The sequence below is a fragment of the Tamandua tetradactyla genome, chromosome 5 (assembly GCF_023851605.1).
Source record: "Tamandua tetradactyla isolate mTamTet1 chromosome 5, mTamTet1.pri, whole genome shotgun sequence".
NCBI classification, from domain to species: domain Eukaryota; kingdom Metazoa; phylum Chordata; class Mammalia; order Pilosa; family Myrmecophagidae; genus Tamandua; species Tamandua tetradactyla.
This window is the reverse complement of record NC_135331.1, coordinates 25845098-25863845: the sequence shown is the minus strand read 5'-3', so window position 1 is coordinate 25863845 and position 18748 is coordinate 25845098. Positions and strand designations below refer to the sequence as shown.

At 51.4% G+C, this 18748-nt stretch overlaps 3 protein-coding genes across 6 annotated transcripts; 1 reads left to right on the top strand and 2 right to left on the bottom strand.

Annotated features, from left to right (window-relative positions):
* Nucleotides 1-3178: 3178 nt before the first annotated feature.
* Nucleotides 3179-8591, bottom strand: ZNF70 (zinc finger protein 70). Of its 4 annotated transcripts, XM_077160232.1 has the most exons (3): nt 8507-8591; nt 4515-4644; nt 3179-4010 (listed from the first exon to the last, which is right to left on the bottom strand). In XM_077160232.1, the coding sequence occupies exons 2-3, from the start codon at nt 4565-4567 to the stop codon at nt 3221-3223; spliced, it is 843 nt and encodes a 280-aa protein (XP_077016347.1). In that variant the 5' UTR covers nt 4568-4644; nt 8507-8591; the 3' UTR covers nt 3179-3220. The 4 variants fall into 4 exon arrangements, with proteins under 4 accessions (XP_077016347.1, XP_077016343.1, XP_077016344.1 ...); XM_077160228.1 differs by having other exon boundaries at nt 3179-4644; XM_077160229.1 differs by lacking the exon at nt 8507-8591 and adding an exon at nt 8251-8497 and having other exon boundaries at nt 3179-4644.
* A 967-nt stretch (nt 8592-9558) lies between these two features.
* On the bottom strand, nt 9559-10502 carry VPREB3 (V-set pre-B cell surrogate light chain 3). Its single transcript, XM_077159110.1, has 2 exons — nt 10412-10502; nt 9559-9996 (listed from the first exon to the last, which is right to left on the bottom strand). Exons 1-2 carry the CDS (start codon nt 10458-10460, stop codon nt 9674-9676), a joined length of 372 nt encoding a protein of 123 aa, XP_077015225.1. The 5' UTR covers nt 10461-10502; the 3' UTR covers nt 9559-9673.
* Nucleotides 10503-17308: 6806 nt separating this feature from the next.
* Nucleotides 17309-18496, top strand: C5H22orf15 (chromosome 5 C22orf15 homolog). The gene is made up of 5 exons (XM_077159327.1): nt 17309-17333; nt 17605-17691; nt 17799-17936; nt 18159-18233; nt 18345-18496. The coding sequence occupies exons 1-5, from the start codon at nt 17309-17311 to the stop codon at nt 18494-18496; spliced, it is 477 nt and encodes a 158-aa protein (XP_077015442.1).
* The last annotated feature ends 252 nt before the right edge of the window (nt 18497-18748 follow it).

Here is an 18748-nt window from a genome sequence, read left to right as displayed (position 1 = left end):
GTGGAAGGCAGTTTGGCGGTTCCTCAAAAAGCTGAATATAGAATTGCCATACGACCCAGCAAAACCATTGCTGGGTATCTACTCAAAGGACTTAAGGGCAAAGACACAAACGGACATTTGCACACCAATGTTTATAGCAGGGTTATTTACAATTGCAAAGAGATGGAAACAGCCAAAATGTCCATCAACAGACGAGTGGGTAAACAAACTGTGGTATATACATACGAGTGAATATTATGCAGCTTTAAGACAGAATAAACTTATGAAGCATGTAATAACATGGATGTACCTAGAGAACATTATGCTGAGTGAGTCTAGCCAAAAACTAAAGGACAAATACTGTATGGTCCCATTGATGTGAACCGACATTTGAGAATAAACTTGGAATATGTCATTGGTAACAGAGACCAGCAGGAGTTAGAAACAGGGTAAGATAACGGGTAATTGGAGCTGAAGGGATACAGACTGTGCAACAGGACTAGATATAAAAGCTCAAAAATGGACAGCACAATAATACCTAATTGTAATGTAATTATGTTAAAACACTGAATGAAGCTGCATCTGAGCTATAGTTTTTTTTGTTTGTGTCTTTTGTTTTTTTATTATTTTTATTTTTTTCTCTATATTAACATTCTATATCTTTTTCCGTTGTTTTGCTAGTTCTTTTCCTAAATCAATGCAAATGTACTAAGAAATGATGATCATGCATCTATGTGATGATGTTAAGAATTACTGATTGCATATGTAGAATGGAATGATTTCTAAATGTTGTGTTAATTTTTTTTTCTTTAATTAATAAAAAAAAAAATCAGTTTGGCTGGGATGCGTGGGAAGGACTTGGAGGCAGGAAACAGGATGATTGCCCGGTACTGCCAGAGCTGGCCAAAGCTGTTGAGAGGTGGGTGGGGTGAGGGCAGGGCCATGGTGGGATCCCCTCTTGGGGGCCCTGCCTGCTGTTCCCGATGAAGGACTGAAGGCCTTCAGTGCAGGCTGCCTGCAACCTTGTCAGGCCTCTACATTCAGCTGACCACATGCCAGATTCAGAGTGACTCTGGACTGCTGGCTAAATGTTTCAAATCATAGGAAAGGGAGAAGCTGGACAGAGGGCGGCACACCCTCTCAACACAAGGACTCCTACTGATTTTTCCCAGCCTGTCAGCCCTATGCTTTGAAAATTCTGGCCTTCCAGGCCCCACTTAACTAAGTAACAATTACACTTTTCTCATGTTCATTCATCAAACACTACATCACTGCTAGGCTGAGCTTCTGATCTGCTGAAATAACCAGGATTCCGTGATGAGACCGCATCATCCCAGCCATAAACTTTCTGAAAATGTCAGAACAGCTTACATACTGTCCCTGCCCCATGTCAGCTCTGAGAAGCCCAAAGGCAAACCAGCACCAGGGTGGTCCCTGTGGCTGCAGACCCTGCATCATACAACTTCCCATCAGGTCAGACAGACCATCACTGTCTAAGGCCAATCCAGGGAGGCAGGGGGCAGGGTGAGGGGAGACCAAGACAAAAAGACATTCAAGTCCTGCTCAGCCAGAGCAATCAGCCTGGTATCTGAAAGATGCTGGGGGGTGGGGTGGGGGGTGGGGGTGGGTACAGGAAAGTCTACCTCATGGTTCATTGCCTGGCTAGGTGATGGACTTTTCTTTGAAAACACACCACTGTCTGGCCCCGAACTCCAGGGCTGTGGAGTGAATTGGTCTGGGACAGATGCAGGCAATGGCCTTTTTTTAAAAAAAAAAAACAATCCCCGGGTGAACTCTAGTTGGCAGGGAATGTGTATCATGGAGGGAAGTTCTGGGTGAGGGCTGCAGAATCATAGGACAATGGTGGACCGTGGCCCTTTGATCACCCTGGGGTGCAAGTTTGAGGGAGTGAGGGTAGGACCCACTTTAGTGAAAGGGCCTGCTGCAAGCAAACACTGGCTGTTTGGGGAACGAGATGGGGATGCCTCTTCTGCTTTTGAGGAAAGCGTCTCTGGGTGGGACAAGGGTTTGCTCTTGGCATCCATCCTCAAATGCCATCTGTGACTCCTCTTTCCAAACAGGAGCCACAGCCAGCCCTCAGAGGTATGTGCCCAGGTCCCACTATCCTCAATGCATGGGTAGGGAAACAGAGCCATGGGAGGTTATGAGACTTCCTCAAAGTCACCAGGTAGAAGGGGGCAGAACTGGGATTTAAACCAGAACCATGCTCTTCTCCACTGAACCACCCTGCTCCCCATATCCCCCAATGCTGGGGGACAGAGGAGGCTGCCCAGCCCACCACAATTGGGCCCTGTGGAGGCTCTAGGCACACTGTGGTCTCGGGGACACTGGCCCTTCTGCAGGGGTTATTCCTAAAGAGTAAAAGTGCTTAGTCCCCAGGCTGAGTCAGAGCCAGGTGCCAAATGGTTCCTGGCTTACAGGACTACGGCTCTATCCTCTTCCGAGAGCTCTGACAGAAACCAACTCAAAGCGAGAGGGTTAAGAGACCGTGTCTAGTGCCTAACACCTTTCTCCCCAATCTCAAGACTAATTCTTTGCTCTGTTAACCTGCTTTGGTTTTCCCCACCATGGCCAATCTATGCAGAAAATTCTACCTAGTCTGCTCATGTATTTACCTTTTTTTTTTTTTTGCATGGGCAGGCACCGGGAATTGAACCCAGGTCTCTGGCATGGCACGTGAGAACTCTGCCTCCTGAACCACCTTGGCCTGCTTTGATGTATTTACTTTTGACTTCATTTTTTTCTTCAGCTGATTTGGGCTATGGGCATGGTTTGTCTTCTAAAAGCACCAGACTGCAACCTAATATTAAAGAATTAATCTGACATTTTCATGGGTTTAACTCAAATTTCTCCCTCTGATATTTATTCTTCTTCTGGATTCCAGAAAAAGCAAATAGAAGGCAAAACTATTTCTCAAGGATCTGAGAGTCGAATGTGAGAAGACTCAAACAGCAGCTTTTTCTGGCTTGCTGCCATTTCAACTGCCTTCCCTGTCAACCCACCCTCCCTTCCACTCAGTAAACTGGCCAAGTGTGGCATTCTTGACCAGGTGCCACGAGAGGGTATCCCTGCTAACGTGGATGTTCAGGAATACTTAAGATTGGAGGGTTTCAATTTGGCACTGTTATATGGGAGGTCAGTGGGGTCCTGCAGACAAAGCAGTAAAGAGATGGGCTCCATCTGGCAAATGCTCACAGACTTTTAATAGGAGCTCTTCCTTTTACAGCTTCTCCCCAGCATGGATCTTCTGATGCCGAATAAGGTGTGAGCTGCCCCTAAAGGACTTGCCACATTTATTACACTCATAGGGTTTCTCTCTGGTGTGGGTTTTGTAGTGCTCAATGAGGGCTGACCGGTGGCGGAAGGCTTTCCCACACTCATTGCACTCATACGGTTTCTTCCCCGTGTGGATTCTCTGGTGTTGAATCAGAGCCGAGCTGTGACAGAAGGCCTTCCCACACTGGCCACACTCGTAAGGTTTCTCACCAGTGTGGGTCCGCTGGTGCTCGATGAGGGAGGAGCTTTGGCTGAAGGCTTTCCCACACTTGTGGCATTTATAGGGTTTCTCGCCAGTATGGGTCTTACGGTGCTCAATGAGGTTTGAACTCTGGCTGAAGGCTTTCCCACACTCTTCACACTTGTAAGGTTTCTTTCCTGTATGAATCCTCTGGTGCCGAATGAGGTGTGACCTGTGACAAAAGGCTTTCCCACAGAGATCGCATTCGTGGGGCTTCTTGAGAGTATGGATTTTCCGGTGCTGGCTGAGACCCGAACTCTGGTTGAAGAATTTCCCACATTCCTTACACTGATAAGGTTTTTCTCCGGTGTGAATTCTTTCATGTTTTCTGAGACTTGAACTCCGGGTGAAACCCTTCCCGCACTCCCTACACTCATAGGGTCTCTTCCCAGTGTGGGTTTTCTGATGTTGCGTGAGGGCTGAGCTCTGGCGAAAGGCTTTCCCACATTCCCGGCACTCATAAGGTTTCTCCCCAGTGTGGATGATCTGATGCCTGAGAAGGTGAGAGCTCTGGCTGAAGGCCCTCCCGCATTCACAGCACTCATAGGGCTTCTCCCCAGTGTGAATTACAAGGTGTCTGAGAAGATGTGAGCTCTGGCTGAAGGCCTTCCCACATTCCCGACACACATAAGGTTTTGCTGGCTGTAGGGCTCTATGAGGTTTGTGAAGCAGGGCCATCCCCCTGACTCCTTTATCACAATCACCTTTACTACAGCCTTCTTCCCCGTGGACTATCTGACACATACTAAGATCTGTTTTCCGGAGGAAGCTTTGGCCAAATAGGTCATCATCCTGGGGTCTGTTTACTGGGGGAACACTCTGATGGTGAACAGGGCTGGCACACAGACTGAAATTCCCCTCATAATCATCATGCTCCTCGTCCTGCTCCCCCAGAGGGATCTCTTTATAGATAACAGCCATTTGCTCTAAACCTCTTTGCTGAAGGAAAGGGTTCCCCAGGTCCTCCCCTGGGAAGAGTTCATGCTGTGCCTCTAACCTGTCCTCAAACACAAAGGTATCACCAAACGTGGTTCCTGGAGGAACCTCCATTGTGAATCTAGTGCAATACAATTATTGTATTCCTTCAAAAATGATCTTCTCTGGGACACATCTACTGTCCTCACAATCTGAAAAGAAAAAAGGGACATTGTCAAATGGGCAAATCGAGTATGTGCCTCTTTTCTATGCCAGAATCCCATGGTGGGTACAACAAAATAAGTGCCCAGCCTTGTCCTTGAGACAATCCCCACTGAGTTACAGACAAGTCTAATTTACCAGAAACAATGACAGGATAGACAGACAGATGAACAGACAGACACAAAGCAGGTGCTATGCTGTGGTATGTAGACTCTAAAGCCTGAGGGTGTTAAGAAAGTTGAGCTAAAACAGTAAGTGGAGCCATCATGGAAAAGAGGCAAGACTCAACATATCTGGTGATCTGTTAAGGGAGAGTACTCCCCTTCTATACGAGATTCACTGAATACCCTTACGCTAGGTACCCAAGCAAGAAAGCTGGGAGTCGTCCCAGACCTCAGCCTCTCATCCCACACATCCCATCCTGTCCATTTCCTGAGGCTTTAATGGAGGAGTCGCTTCCTCTCTGTCTTCATGGCCACTCCAAAGCTCAGGCCTCTGTATTACTCCTGGGAATTATTTTAATACTCACCAGTAATCGGCCATCTAATACAAGCTTCTATCCCTCCTCCCAGTCCATTCCCTACACTGACGCCAGAGTCAGATACCCAAAACACAAACCGGATTCATGTCATTCCCCTTCTTAGGGTCCTGTGAGAGCTCAGCTCCTTCACAAGGTGAAAGGGAAAACTAAATTTGTAGAGTCCATTCCGCTCAACTGATGTTGCCATTGCATGACTTGGTAATAAACTGTTGAAATGTACACTCCAGCTGGGAGGACTGGCTAGCCTCCCAGATGGAGACGTGCTTTGATAAAGTTATCTAGGTCCCAGGAAGCTGCTCTCGATCCTTAGCCAGTTTCCAGAGGACCACCTGGGTCCAGTCACATAAGCTCATTGGAATTCGGCCACTATTGCATAAGGATTACCATATAAACTGCATATAAGCAGGTGAACTTGAGAATCTTAAGAGAGGGAGAGGGGGAGGGGGGAGGGGGAGGGGAGGGGAGAGGGAGGGGGAGGGGGAGGGGGAGAGGGAGAGGGAGAGGGGGAGAGAGAGAGAGAGAGAGAGACGCTTTGCTTGGGACTTTTCCGGACTTTTCGGTCAGATGCTGTCTCCGGGATTCCCCACTGCTCCTCTTCTGGTGCCGGTGCTGGTGCTGTAACTATATCTCATTTCTAACAATCTTTTGATTACTTTCCTAATAGATTCTGTTTTTATATCCCTGAAATTTGTGTCACCCACGAATCTGAGCCTCTAAATTAAATGGCTCAATATATCACGTTGCCTTTCGTGCAACCCAAGGCCCCACACCCAGCCCTTCCTCACTTCCCTATCTCCCCCCAGATCCCAACTAACCTCCCAGTTCAGGAGCTCATTTGCACTGCTCTTTCCAGTCTCTGTGTGCTTCCTCTGTTCTATGACTGCCACTTGCTCTGCCTTCCAGCCTTGGTTCAGAAGTCCCCTCTCCTCTGAACTCTCAGACCCTGACATCTCAGGGAGAACTTGTCACACCTTCTTGGTGACCTGCCACACTCGAACCGTGCCTCTGCTACAGCACTTGCCACCCTGGATTGCGGACGTGCAAGTTCCCTAATGCCCAATGCTGTGCTCCTTCATCTTGGAATTCCCATTTGTTTTTATTCTAGAACTGACTGTCAAAGCTTTTTTTCTGGGAGATATACATCAATAAAACAGACAAAAGCAGAGCTGCTTCAGTTGGATGGAGGTAGAGGCAATGAAGGAGACTAACATCTCACCACTCAGCTTCCCACTCCACTGTGGTGCTCCCTGAGGGAATTCTGCAGAATTCTATTGAGAATCTTCTGTGCAGTCGAGAGGTTATCCCGGAGGTTATTCTTACGCATTAAATAGATATCACCTTGTTAGTCAAGATGTAATGGAGAGGCTGGAGGGAACTGCCTGAAAATGTAGAGCTGTGTTCCAGTAGCCATGTTTCTTGAGGATGATTGAATAATGATATGGCTTTCACAGTGTGACTGTGTGATTGTGAAAACCTTGTGTCTGATGCTCCTTTTATCTACCTTATCAACAGATGAGTAAAACATATGGAATAAAAATAAATAATAGGGGGAACAAATGTTAAAATAAATTTAGATTGAAATGCTAGTGATCAACGAAAGGGAGAGGTAAAGGGTATGGTATGTATGAATTTTTTCCTGTTGTCTTTTGTCTTTTTATTTCTTTTTCTGAATTGATACAAATGTTCTAAGAAATGGTCATGATGACGAATATGCACCTATGTGATGATATTGTGAATTACTGATTATATACGTATAACGGAATGATCAAAAGTTAAGACTGTTTGCATTTTTTATATTTTTTTAAAAAATTAAAAAAATTAATTAAAAAAAAGAGACTCCTCTGTGCTAGAAAAAGGGAAACTCCTCGGATGACACGATGATGATGACAATCACAGCTCGAATTTATTGAGTCCTACTGTGTGCTGGGTGTGACATGAACTTCCACAACCAGATCTCAATGAATCCTTCAAACCCTATACAGAGGTACTATTATTGTCTTCATACTGAAGTTCAGAGTAACTGGCCCAGAAAATATTCTACACCAGAACAGTCACGAAGAAACTCATTTCTCCCTGGAAATGGCTTAAAATGATTTCTCAGCCAGTAGGAAGGGCAGATGTGAAAAGAAAGCACAGAACTAAAGTATCCTCAAATATTCTTTGACCACTTCAGCTCTTCTTATCTTCCCCTCCTCTTCAGCAACCCACAACTCCAATTCATCCTTCTAGTTCTCTCATTCAGTCTGTGTTTTTTCACTCTACAGAGTCGACAATCCTCAATTTCTACCCAAGTTCTCCTCTTCTAGCTCCACCCCTTCCCTGTCTAGGTCAGACCCTATCTACCCTCATCATTTCATCTAAAACTCCGATCATGTCTTTCATCTCCTTGCTCTGTAACCAGCCACTAACTCCAGCCTTCAGTGTCAATTCCTCCTAAAATGCTAAACGTTGCCAAGGAAAATCATACGACTATGCGTGGCACTAGAACAAATTCTGAGTTTCCAATTTCTGCTGGGACTCCACATCCAATGACTTCTTAATTACCAAAGCCAGCTCTCTCTTTGCAACCGTCCTCCTCTTCCTGCCTCATCTGGCTTTGCTCACCAATTCCTCCTTCCAAAACCCTTCATTTCAGAGGTTGCAAACTGGCAGCCCAGGGATCCTGCTACAGACATGTTTTGCTTGGCTCCTGAAGAGGTGTGCTTTTTCTTTCTGTTTTATTTAGTTGCCAATATTTAAAACTCAGGCTTCTGGCTTTCTCTTGAACAAACTGGAAGATGTGACAAGTTGGACCCACAAAGCAATAATTAGGTAGAGCTGGGTGGTGGGTGCCCATTGCAGCTAGCTTCACTAACCTGAGGCTTTGGACCTGCCCCCTCTCCTTTCTTTTAGCCCCTTGGTGTCTAATAGCCTTTTTTTTCACCCCTATTTTTCTGCCCTTTGGTCTCTCCCTCTTGGTATCTGTGATCTGCAGTTCTTCCCCCCCACATCTGTCAAATCCTGTTTCCGAGGCCATTCCCATCACACTCTGCAGAAAAAACTGGCCATACTTTACCTGTCCCCAAATATTAAAAAATATACATATCTCCTCCTGCGTCGGTCACCGCGTGCTCCCGGGAGCCCTCGGGTCGCGCGCACTGTCAGCCCCTCGGTCAAGCTTTCCCGGCTGGAGGCCCGGGCAAGGTCCCCCAGCTAGGACCCCGCGCCCACCCACGCTGCCCACCGGCTTAGGACGCCCACCGAGGGACAAGTCATCGGCCTCGGGGATCCGGGGTCCGCGGGTCACTCGGGCAGACGTGGGGGCCACTCACCTGGGCCGGGGCGGGGCCGCGGGCGGATGGGGCGGGGCCGCCCCCGGGGCTGCTCCAACCCGCGGCCAACGCGGCCTGGCTTGGCGGCCGCTGTGACGCACGGCCCGCGGCGGCACGAGCGCCAGGCCCCGCCCCCGGCCCGCGAGCACTTCCGGGCCGCTCTAGGCTGCGCGGAGGTCCCGCGTCTCGGTGGTCCCGCCGCGGGTCGCAGCCCTCCCGGCGGCCCAAGGACAGACACCCAGGAGGGTTTTTCCCATCCGCCCGGGGTTACCGGGTCCCCCGGCTCTGTTTTCAGAGATGAGCTGACGTTGGCGGGGGTGCAGAGGAGGAAACTGAGGCCGGGAGGGGCAGACTCCCTCCACCCGTCCTGGGACCGGGTCGTAAGACCCGGGACCCCCACCCAGCCCCGACCCCCCGGGGCAGCGCCACTCCCGGAAGTCCACCTCTGCTTCTGGTGGCGAGACTTGTCCCCCTTCCACCACCCCAGTGTTTTCCCCCTTGGCCCCTGGGACAAAGTGTCTTCTGGGATGGAGGCCTTCCTGCAGGAGGCGGCTGCCCTATGGCTGGAGACCTGGGGGGTGCACGTGCCTGGGGTGGGAGTTTTGCACCCCCCACCTGGCCCCCGGGCACCTCTGAATGCCACCCCCAGCCCCACCCTCGCACACCTGCCTCCCTGCCCCATGGAGGCTTGGTCTGGCCTTGCACAGAGACTTCAAAGCATAGGCAGGGCTGCCTGTCCCCAAGCCAGCAGCCTGCACCGCATGAGCGGTGGACCACAGCCAATCATGCAGAGCTGGGAGCAGCAAGGGCTGGTTCCCTTTTCCTTTTCTCTCTCTGGGGCTCTTTGGGTCACAGGAAGGCCAGGCCAACGCCCGAACTCCCTCCCCCACCCCGGGGACCAGGGGAGGAGACAAGGCCCTACCCCAAGGGTCTCAGGTGCTTCCTCTTCTGCAGCCATGCCTAGGACAATGCCCCAACCCCACCCCCACCACCATGCACCCACTCCCCTCACCCCAGCCCACCCCGCACCCAGACCAACCATCCTCGCTTCTTTTCCATCTGTCGGTGGCATATTAAGTGTTATTAACCCATTTCCCAGAGGGAACAAAGCAAGGCTTTTGGAGGAAAGTAGAGGCAGGCCCACTTGGGGGAGGCAGCCCGGGGTCCCTAGGGGTTGGAGGTGTAGCCCACGGAGCAGTAATAATCGGCATCATCCTCGGGCTGCACGGGGCTGATGGTCAGCACGCAGGCATTGTGGGTCGTGTCCACGGTGGCCGAGAAGCGGTCGGGGGTGTGGGCAGGCCGGTGGTGGTCCTCCTGGGAGCGGTAGTAGAGAAGGTAGCGGGGGGCGCTGCCTGCTCGCTGCTGGTACCAGGACACCCCGTGGTCCCCAACGGTGGCTTGACGTGGGCTGAGCGCGCAGGCGAGCTGGGCCACCTGGCCCGGGAAGACCAACAGCGCATCCGTCTGGGCCAGTGCCGGCAGGGAGGCTGCGGGAGGCCCAGAGCTCAGGCGTGTGTGGGGACCCTCGCCTCTGCGCCCCACCCCCTGAAGGCTCGGTTGGACCCTGGGGGGAGACTCCCGTTCTCTAAGTCTTCCTGGCTTGGGTGGTGGATGAACGTGACACTCAGGTCTCCATGAGCGCCATGTCCCCTGCTGCCTGGAGTGGACCCACCCCAGCCTCCTCCTCTGAGACCCCAAAGAGTCAGAGCCCAAAGGGAACCTAGCAAGTGGATCATTCACAAACGGGGAAACTGAGGCCCCCAGAGCTGCCTGGAGCCAGCTCTCGCCCTCCACCAGATCTCGTCCCTCCATCTGCAGGGGTCTCCTGGGGGCAGGGTCAGTGCCTGCCACCCTCCCCCACCCTCCCCGCACCCACGTGAGCCAAGCCCAGGGACAGCTGACCTGCCAGGAGGGTCCCGGTCAGAAGCAGGGCCAGGTGCAGGGCAGCCATGGCAGGAGGCAGGGAGGCAGGCCGAGTGGTGCCGTGCACCCAGGTGCAATGGAGCACTCAGAGGGTGCCTGCTGGACCACAACAGGTCATGCAAATCAGCCCATGGAGTAGGGGGGAAGGGGGGCAGGGGCCTGGGGCCCAACAGCCAAGCTGGGTCTTCCTGAGCGCCAGGGTCCTCGCCCCATAGGGGCTTCTGGACGCAGGAGGCAGCAACGCCACACTTACAGAATTTGCTTTCTTCCCGAGGGATGACTCACACACCTCAAAGCGCTCTCACCTTAGCATAGGGCTCCGTGGTTTAAATACCTACATATTCCAATGAAGGCCCCACACAGGTCAAGATTTAGAACCTTTTCCATCCACCCTCCAAGGTCACCATCCTGCTGCGTTCCATCACCTGGTGGGAGGTGGAAGCTCTGGAACTCCAAGTATACATGAAATGATGGTATCTTCTCTTAGGTCTGCTTCTTTGGGTCTACACTGGGGGAGTCTCTGCGTGTGCACCCCAATATTTAATCCCTTTTGCTTGTGTGTGGTCCACTGTCTGAAGACACCATAATTTTCTTATCTGATCTCCTGGTGTTAGGGTTGGAGTCATCTCCAGTCTCGGGCAAGGACAAATGAAGCTGCTGAGAACCTTCCAGTCAATACCTTTTGGTGCCTGTGTTTTCATTTCTGCCTGACAGGCACCCAGGGGTGCAAATGCTGGGTCTTAGGGAAGGTGTGTGTTCAGCTTCAAAAGATGCTGCCAGTTTTTCCAACGTGGTTGCACCCATCTGCGCTCCCACTGGCTGAGTTCCCTGGGGTCCCACGTCCTTGGTGGCACTTGATATTGTCAGTCCCTTTAGTTTAGTTTGCCTGCCAGAATTTGGAATTCTTAGGTGAGCTGAGGTTGTTTTCAACTTGAGTTTGAATCTCAGCTTCTGCTCTTCTTGACTGCAGGACTTTAGCAACGTCAACTTCCCCTTGCTGTGCCTCAGTTTCCTCATCTGGAAAAAGAAGTGCCAGCCTGAGGGTTTTTAGGAGGATACCCGACAGCGAGTACAGTGGCTCTTGAGAGCTCTGTCTGGAGGAGGTCATAGGGTGCGCCAATTTGAAAGTATTACCCACCCAGAAGAGTCATGTTTTAATACTGATTCAATCTTGTGGGAGCAGCCATTTCTTTTAACTCTGATTCAATATTGTAGGTTGGATTAGATTTTCTCCATGGAGATGTGACATGCCCAATTGTGGGTGTGACCTTTTGATTAGATGGAGATATGACTCCACCCATTTCAGGTGGATCTTGATTAGTTTACTGGAGTCCTTTAAAAGAGGGAACATTTTGGAGAGAGCCAGAAGTGACAGAAGCCTCAGAGCCCATGGAGAGAGCAGATGTAGATATTTGGAGAACAGTTGCTTCGGATAACAGAAACGCAGATGTTTGGAGATGCTTGGAGCCCAGCAGACATTGCCATGAGATGTTAAGCAAGCCAGAACCTGGAGAGAGCCAGGGGAAGCCAAGAGATGAAAGCCAGCCCCAGAGAGGCAAAGTGAGGAACCCCCACAGGAACAGAGGCTGAAAGCAATGGAGTCCAGGAGCAAGGGACAAGCAGATGCCAGCCACGTACCTTCCCAGCTGACAGAGGTGTTCCTGACCCATCAGCCTTTCTTGAGTGAAGGTAACTGCTTGTCGGTGCCTTAATTTGGACACTTTCACTTCCTTTGAACTGTAAACTCATAACTTATTAAATTTCTTTTATAAGTGCCATCCCATTTCTGGTATATCGCATTCTAGCAGCTTGCAAACTAACACATAGGGGCTCTCCATGCAGGTTTCACTCCACTTTCAGCTTCTAAGGGCATCTCTAGACACTCAAGATTAAACATCCCTCTGTGGAAAGTTTCAGTAATGGTAGCACAATATTGTGGATGCAGTAATACTGTTGAATTGCATACTTGAGAGTGGTTAAAATGAAAAATTTTATGTTGTCATTTTTGTTTCCACAAATCAAATGTAAAACTAATTAAAAAATGTAAAACCACAACTAAGATCATATTCAATGATGAAAAACTAAATGCATTCTCCTTAACATTGGAAACAAGGTGAGGCTGTATAACCTCACCACTTCCAGTACAACTCAACATTTTGTTGGAAATCCTAGCCTGTGCAATAAGGCAAGAAAAAGAAATAAAAGCACAGAACTCAGAAAGGAAGAAATAAAACAGTCCTTATTTGCATATAACTTGATTGTCTGTAAAGAAGATCCCAAAGAATCAATCCTATTTCTATATATCAGCAACGAACAATTGGGAACCAAAACACAAATTTTAAAAATATCATTTAAAATGCTATAGTTCCAAAAATATTCAATGTTAAGCTGTAAATCTACCAAAATATGTACAATATCTACATCCTGGGCATATTAGGTTAAATAAAATATATTTAAGTGGTATTTGGTGGATATGGAGGATATGTGAGTAAAATTAATAATATATGTATATTTACATATATTATTATATATGTAAATGTATATATGTATCCGGATTAAAATGAAACACATACACACAAAAGACTCTTCCTCAGGGTAGCACTGAAGATGAGACCCTGGGCAGCGGACTGGCTGTCAGAGCCCACTCAGCTTGGAGCTTCCCAAGCTGTGTTCTGCAGAAGAACCCAGGTCCCCTGATATGGTGCTGTTCCAGAAAGAAAATGCCCTATTGTCCTGGTTTGAAATGATGTATGTCCCCTAGAAAAGTCATGTTTTAATCAAAATCCCATTTCATAAGGGCAGAATAATTCCTATTCAATACTGTATGTTTGAAACTGTAATCAGATCATCTCCCTGGAGATGTGATTTAATCAAGAGTGGTTGTTAAGCTGGATTAGGTGACGACATATCTCTATTCATTGGGTGGGTCTTGATTAGTTTCTGAAGTCCTATAAAAGAGGAAACATTTTGGAGAAAGGAGATTCAGAGAGAGCAGAGCAGAGCGACATAGCCATGAGAAGCAGAGAGTCCATCAGCCAGCGACCTTTGGAGATGAAGAAGGAAAAATGCCTCCCAGGGAGCTTCATGAAACAGGAAACCAGTGTGGAGAGCCGCCTCCCGGGTCTGGCCTAGTGGACACGCCGCAGCCTGCTCTAGAGTTCCCCCCGCCCATCGAGTGAGCCAAGATGGCGCCCGCATCCTGCTTCCGCGTATGACGCACGCGCCCACCAACCCTATCTTCCAATCACCTCTGTATACGTGGCACTAACCTATTGGGTTTGGGCACAGTATATAAGAGGTTACCCGGACAGGGTGGGTGGAGACGACCCACAGGGAGCCGTACCTGACGGCCGCATAGAGGTTGTTCCCCCGCGGGGTATCTTGTCCCGCGTGGAACCTGTAACAGAGAATGCAAGCTTAACTCCAGTAAAGGTCTGTGCTCACAACCGTTGCGTGCCTCGAACCCGTGTTTGTCACTTAAGTTGGTTTGCCTGCGCCTGTCTCTTTCTCCCCTCCTGTTCCCTTCGCCGGCCGGGGATCAGAAGCCGAACGAGACGGCTGCGGACAAGTGGTGGCCCGTACGGGGAACCCTCCTCTCTCGACACCTCTTCTGCAAGGAGAGCCGTACTGTCTCTTCTTGAACTGAGAAGGACGTGCATCCTGAGCTCGCAGCGGACTTCCCGCGCCTGATCACCGCGAGAAGGAACCAGGACGTCAACCTGTGTGGGTTCCGGAAAGACTGGTGAGAACCGTGACGTCGCCCGAGGACGCCAAGGAACTGTTGCCCAGAAAATTGATAAGCCTCCAACCAGAGCCACCAGATCCGGTCTCCAACTCTGCTGATGATGGCGACGAACGACAAGATGACAACAGGAGCGCTAGTCACCCTTCTATCGTATAGAAAGGGGACCAGCTTTAAAACCTCCCTACCTTTACTAACCTCTCCCAACAGGTGGATTCAGACCTTCGAGTGCTTGGGGATATCAAGTTGACCCCCGTTGACTTCGACCTTTCCAAACTGGGCGAGACTGTACAAAGTCTGTGGAACCGAGTCACCTCATGGTTCTCTTGGCCCAATTTGACCACTTGGATTCTTTTAGCAGTGGGACTCTTAGTAACTCTGCTCATTGTTAAATGTTTGTTAGAACGCTTGTTCCAGACGCAGCAACAGCTACGCGTCACCACTATGTTGGCTATGTCACTTGCCCCTGATGCCCCTGGCGACACCCGCACCGTAGCCCTGTCCTCCCCCCCACTGCGTGGCCCGTCACGGCCACTCAAGGCGGGACGCTCGAAAACAGGATCTGCTGCAAAGCCCATGGCTGTGTCCCGGGTATAAAAGGCGGCGCCAGGAGTCATAATTTTAGTCTCAGGATAATCTCTACGGCGGAGTAACGGTCCTGGCCAGACTAGGCTCCAGCCATTGCACAGAGATGCCTAGTGACACTTTCGACTCTGGTTGCCGCTCTCCTGCCCCCCTCCTAACCCAGTTGCGAGGCGAAGCACTGCAGGGAGAGTCACGTTGTTTCCAGTTCACGGGCTCTCCGGTCTCTATATGAGGAGGCATTCTGGTTGGTGCCTAGCAAGCCTAGTCCAGACTCCCCAAAGCACCAAAACATGTAGTGGGCCGCTCAGGCCCACGGGAGCTCACTCATCAATGGAGACACTGGGTCACAATAAAAAAGGGGGAGATGTGGAGAGCCGCCTCCCGGGTCTGGCCTAGTGGACACGCCGCAGCCTGCTCTAGAGTTCCCCCCGCCCATCGAGTGAGCCAAGATGGCGCCCGCATCCTGCTTCCGCGTATGACGCACGCGCCCACCAACCCTATCTTCCAATCACCTCTGTATACGTGGCACTAACCTATTGGGTTTGGGCACAGTATATAAGAGGTTACCCGGACAGGGTGGGTGGAGACGACCCACAGGGAGCCGTACCTGACGGCCGCATAGAGGTTGTTCCCCCGCGGGGTATCTTGTCCCGCGTGGAACCTGTAACAGAGAATGCAAGCTTAACTCCAGTAAAGGTCTGTGCTCACAACCGTTGCGTGCCTCGAACCCGTGTTTGTCACTTAAGTTGGTTTGCCTGCGCCTGTCTCTTTCTCCCCTCCTGTTCCCTTCGCCGGCCGGGGATCAGAAGCCGAACGAGACGGCTGCGGACAAACCAGGAGAAGGAGCTAGGAGATGACAACATGTTCACCATGTGCCTTCTCACTTGAGAGAGAGACCCTGAACTTCATCGGCCTTCTTGAACCAAGGTATCTTTCCCTAGATGCCTTAGATTGGACATTTCTATACACTTGTTGTAACTGGGACATTTTCTTGGCCTTAGAACTGTAAACTAGCAACTTATTAAATTCCCCTCTTTAAAAGCCATTCCATTTTTGGTATATTGCATTCCGGCAGCTAGCAGACTAGCACACCTGTGTTTCAATAAATTTGGGGAATACCTTCTGTTTCTACAGGTGCTGACACGAAGAGCTGATGATGAATTTTAATCTCAGGACTACATAGGGGTTCTTATCCCCCTTTTACAGGTGGAAACACTGAGGTTATCCAGCGTTGGTGCAACCAAGTTCTCCATGGGCACAGGGGCTGGTGGGGAGTCCTGGGGCACTCAGCCCCTCGGGGGCTGCTGCTAAGGTGGCCTCTGCTTCCAGGGCTGGACCCCCAAGGTGTGTGAATGGAAGGAACTGGTTGGGGGCTCACAGGGAGGGCAAAGGAGAGAGGAACAGAGATAGTGGGAAGGAACAAGGTAAGATGATGAAGACAAGAGACAAAGAGGGAGAGAAAAGAAGTCCAAGGAAGGACAAAGACAGAGGGAGAGAAATGGGTTAAGCATGAGAACAAAAAAGGACAGAAAGGGAACAAAGGACAGAGATAGAGGAGAGGGGAAGGAGGGGAGCGAGACAGAGAGAGATGAATATGAGAGACTAAAGAACTAAAGTACTAAAGAACTGCTGTGAGTCAGGGAAGACAGACAGACAGAGGGACAATATAAACTGATGGGAAAAAATTGGCAGGTGCTTAGGATTCCCAAAAACCGATCAGCAGTGTCTACCCCAGCTTTATTCATCATCGACCCAAACAGGAAACAACCCAAACGCCTATTGGCTGGTGTGTGGATATCCACAAAACCTGTGGATATACACCTCAGCAAGAAGGAATGATCTCTTGCTATGTGCCAACCACACGGTGGAATCTAAGCTACACTATGCTGAGTGCAAGAAGCCAGGCTCCAAAGCTTTCGCAGTGTGGTCCCCTTGAGAAGAGATTCCAGGAGAGGCAGGGCTTAAAAAAATAAATCACTGCCTGGACCCCAGCAGGGACTGCAGGAGATTTGTCAACAGGCACACAATGGAACAGCAGCTACTAGCAAACCTGCAGGGGATCCCAGGCCCCCCACCCCCAAACCCTGTGCTCCTTCCAGGGCCCGGGAGGGGCTATCCTGAGGTTGAGCCCTCCACGCCCACCCCCTCCAGCAGACCCCCACTCTGCACTCAGCCCAGGAACTGTATCTCTTACTGGTGGGGGATGTGATCAGATGGTGGGTCTGAATGCGCCCCCCACCCCCCACCCAACAGGCCCGGTTACTGGGATACTGGGGGAAAGGCATTTCCTGCCCTTCTGCGCTGCCATGGAGACCAGCTTTGCAGTTAGGGGGAGGAAAAGGGGGCCCGGGGTGCAGGCCTGGCTGCAAGGACCCACCTAGGCTGGTGGAGCTGTACCCCAAGTAAGGGGCCAAGGAAGGGGCTTGGGTGCACCCACCTACCCAGGAGAGATCTAGGCCCCAAGCCCTTCCTCAGTGTGGGGAGCTGGAGATTAGGCGATCGAAGCCACCCCCCCCCCACCCGCTGTCAGCTGTCCAGGCCCTGCTGCCATGTTTATCACAGTGATGTTTGGAGGTGAGTGGGGCCCCCGTGTCCCCCTTCCTGATGCGGGGGATGGGGAAAAGCAGCAGGAGGGGGCACTGCCCAGGGAGACAGGGAAGGAGCCTGGGATGGCGGCCTGGAAAAGCAAAGCATGCGGGCTGGGTGCTGATCGTTTTCGAGGGGCCGCTCATGGGGGCCCCCACCACGCCTCTGGGGAGATGGCTGGAGGGGTCCCAGATGGAGGGGGGCAGGCAGGAAGCATAGAAGATCCCAGTGCTCACATCGGCTCCCTCCCCTCCTGCAGCTGGCTGCTGGGAGCTGGTGAATCCCCGGTGCAGCCTGGTGACCCTCACTGCCCACCTGAGGCAGAGGGGACAGGTCCCCCCAGATGGTGAGGGGGAGGGGCAGAGAGGGGGCGGTGAGGAGGAGGGGCTGAGGACACCCACTCCCTACCTAGGCCCATGGGTGCCAGCCCCCGCCCCTCCTCCCCCATCCCAGCGACCTTGGCCCTCCTGGCTCAGGACGGACACCTGGTGAGCCTGGGGGACAGCCTAGAGGAGGGGGCATCCCGGCCCCCCTCCATGGGCAGCACCCTGCTGCAGGAGCGGGAGACCTACGTCCTCATACAGGTTATCAGTAAGTGGGGCCCAGGACTCCCCGCTGTGGCTATGTTGAAATACCTAAAGATTGGGGAACCCCACACTCACCCCAACTCATCCCTAGTGAAATTCTGAATTCTCTCCTGACAGCAAGCCAGCAGACAGACTCGGAATGAGATGGGTTGGGAGGGGAAAGGAGGGGCTGAGGGTGCATGTGTGCATGCTCGGGCCAGTCAGGGGTCCGTCCCCACATCCACAGAGGGGGAGGACGGGGCCCCAGCCCGCTACGTGTCCCTTTTGGAGAACCTGGCTGCCCAGTGGCCGGAGCTGGCAGGTGAGTGTCAGGGTGAACCCACCTCTTGGGTGGGGTGGTGGGGCTGGGGGGGGCATGCCTTCTACCCCCCTCCCCCCAGTCCTCCAAAGCAGGGCTTCCTGGGCTTTCCAGAGGAGCTGCGCTGGCTGTCAGGCCTGCCTCCCACGGGTGACAGCTGGAGAAGGAGGCGCCTGGGGACTCGGCACGGTCCCCGGGGACGAGGCCCCTTTACAGGAGCGGCCAGAGCTGGGCCAGGAACCCGGTACCGAGACCAGGGCACCTAGGGGGAAATGGTGTGGGGTGGGGACACTGGCACAGAAGTGGGACCCCTTCCTGGCAGGGGCAGGCACAGGTGTGTCACCCTGAATGGGGCCTGCTATGTCTGGAGACACTTCCCCATGAGCAGAAGGTCCTAAAAAAAAGCAGGAATGTAGAGCAGCTAGAAATAAAAACCTAAAATTGTGGAACTGTGCCCCATACCAAATGCTGAAATCTGTTCTACAAGTAATTGGTGCGATGTGCTTTGAACTGTCCTG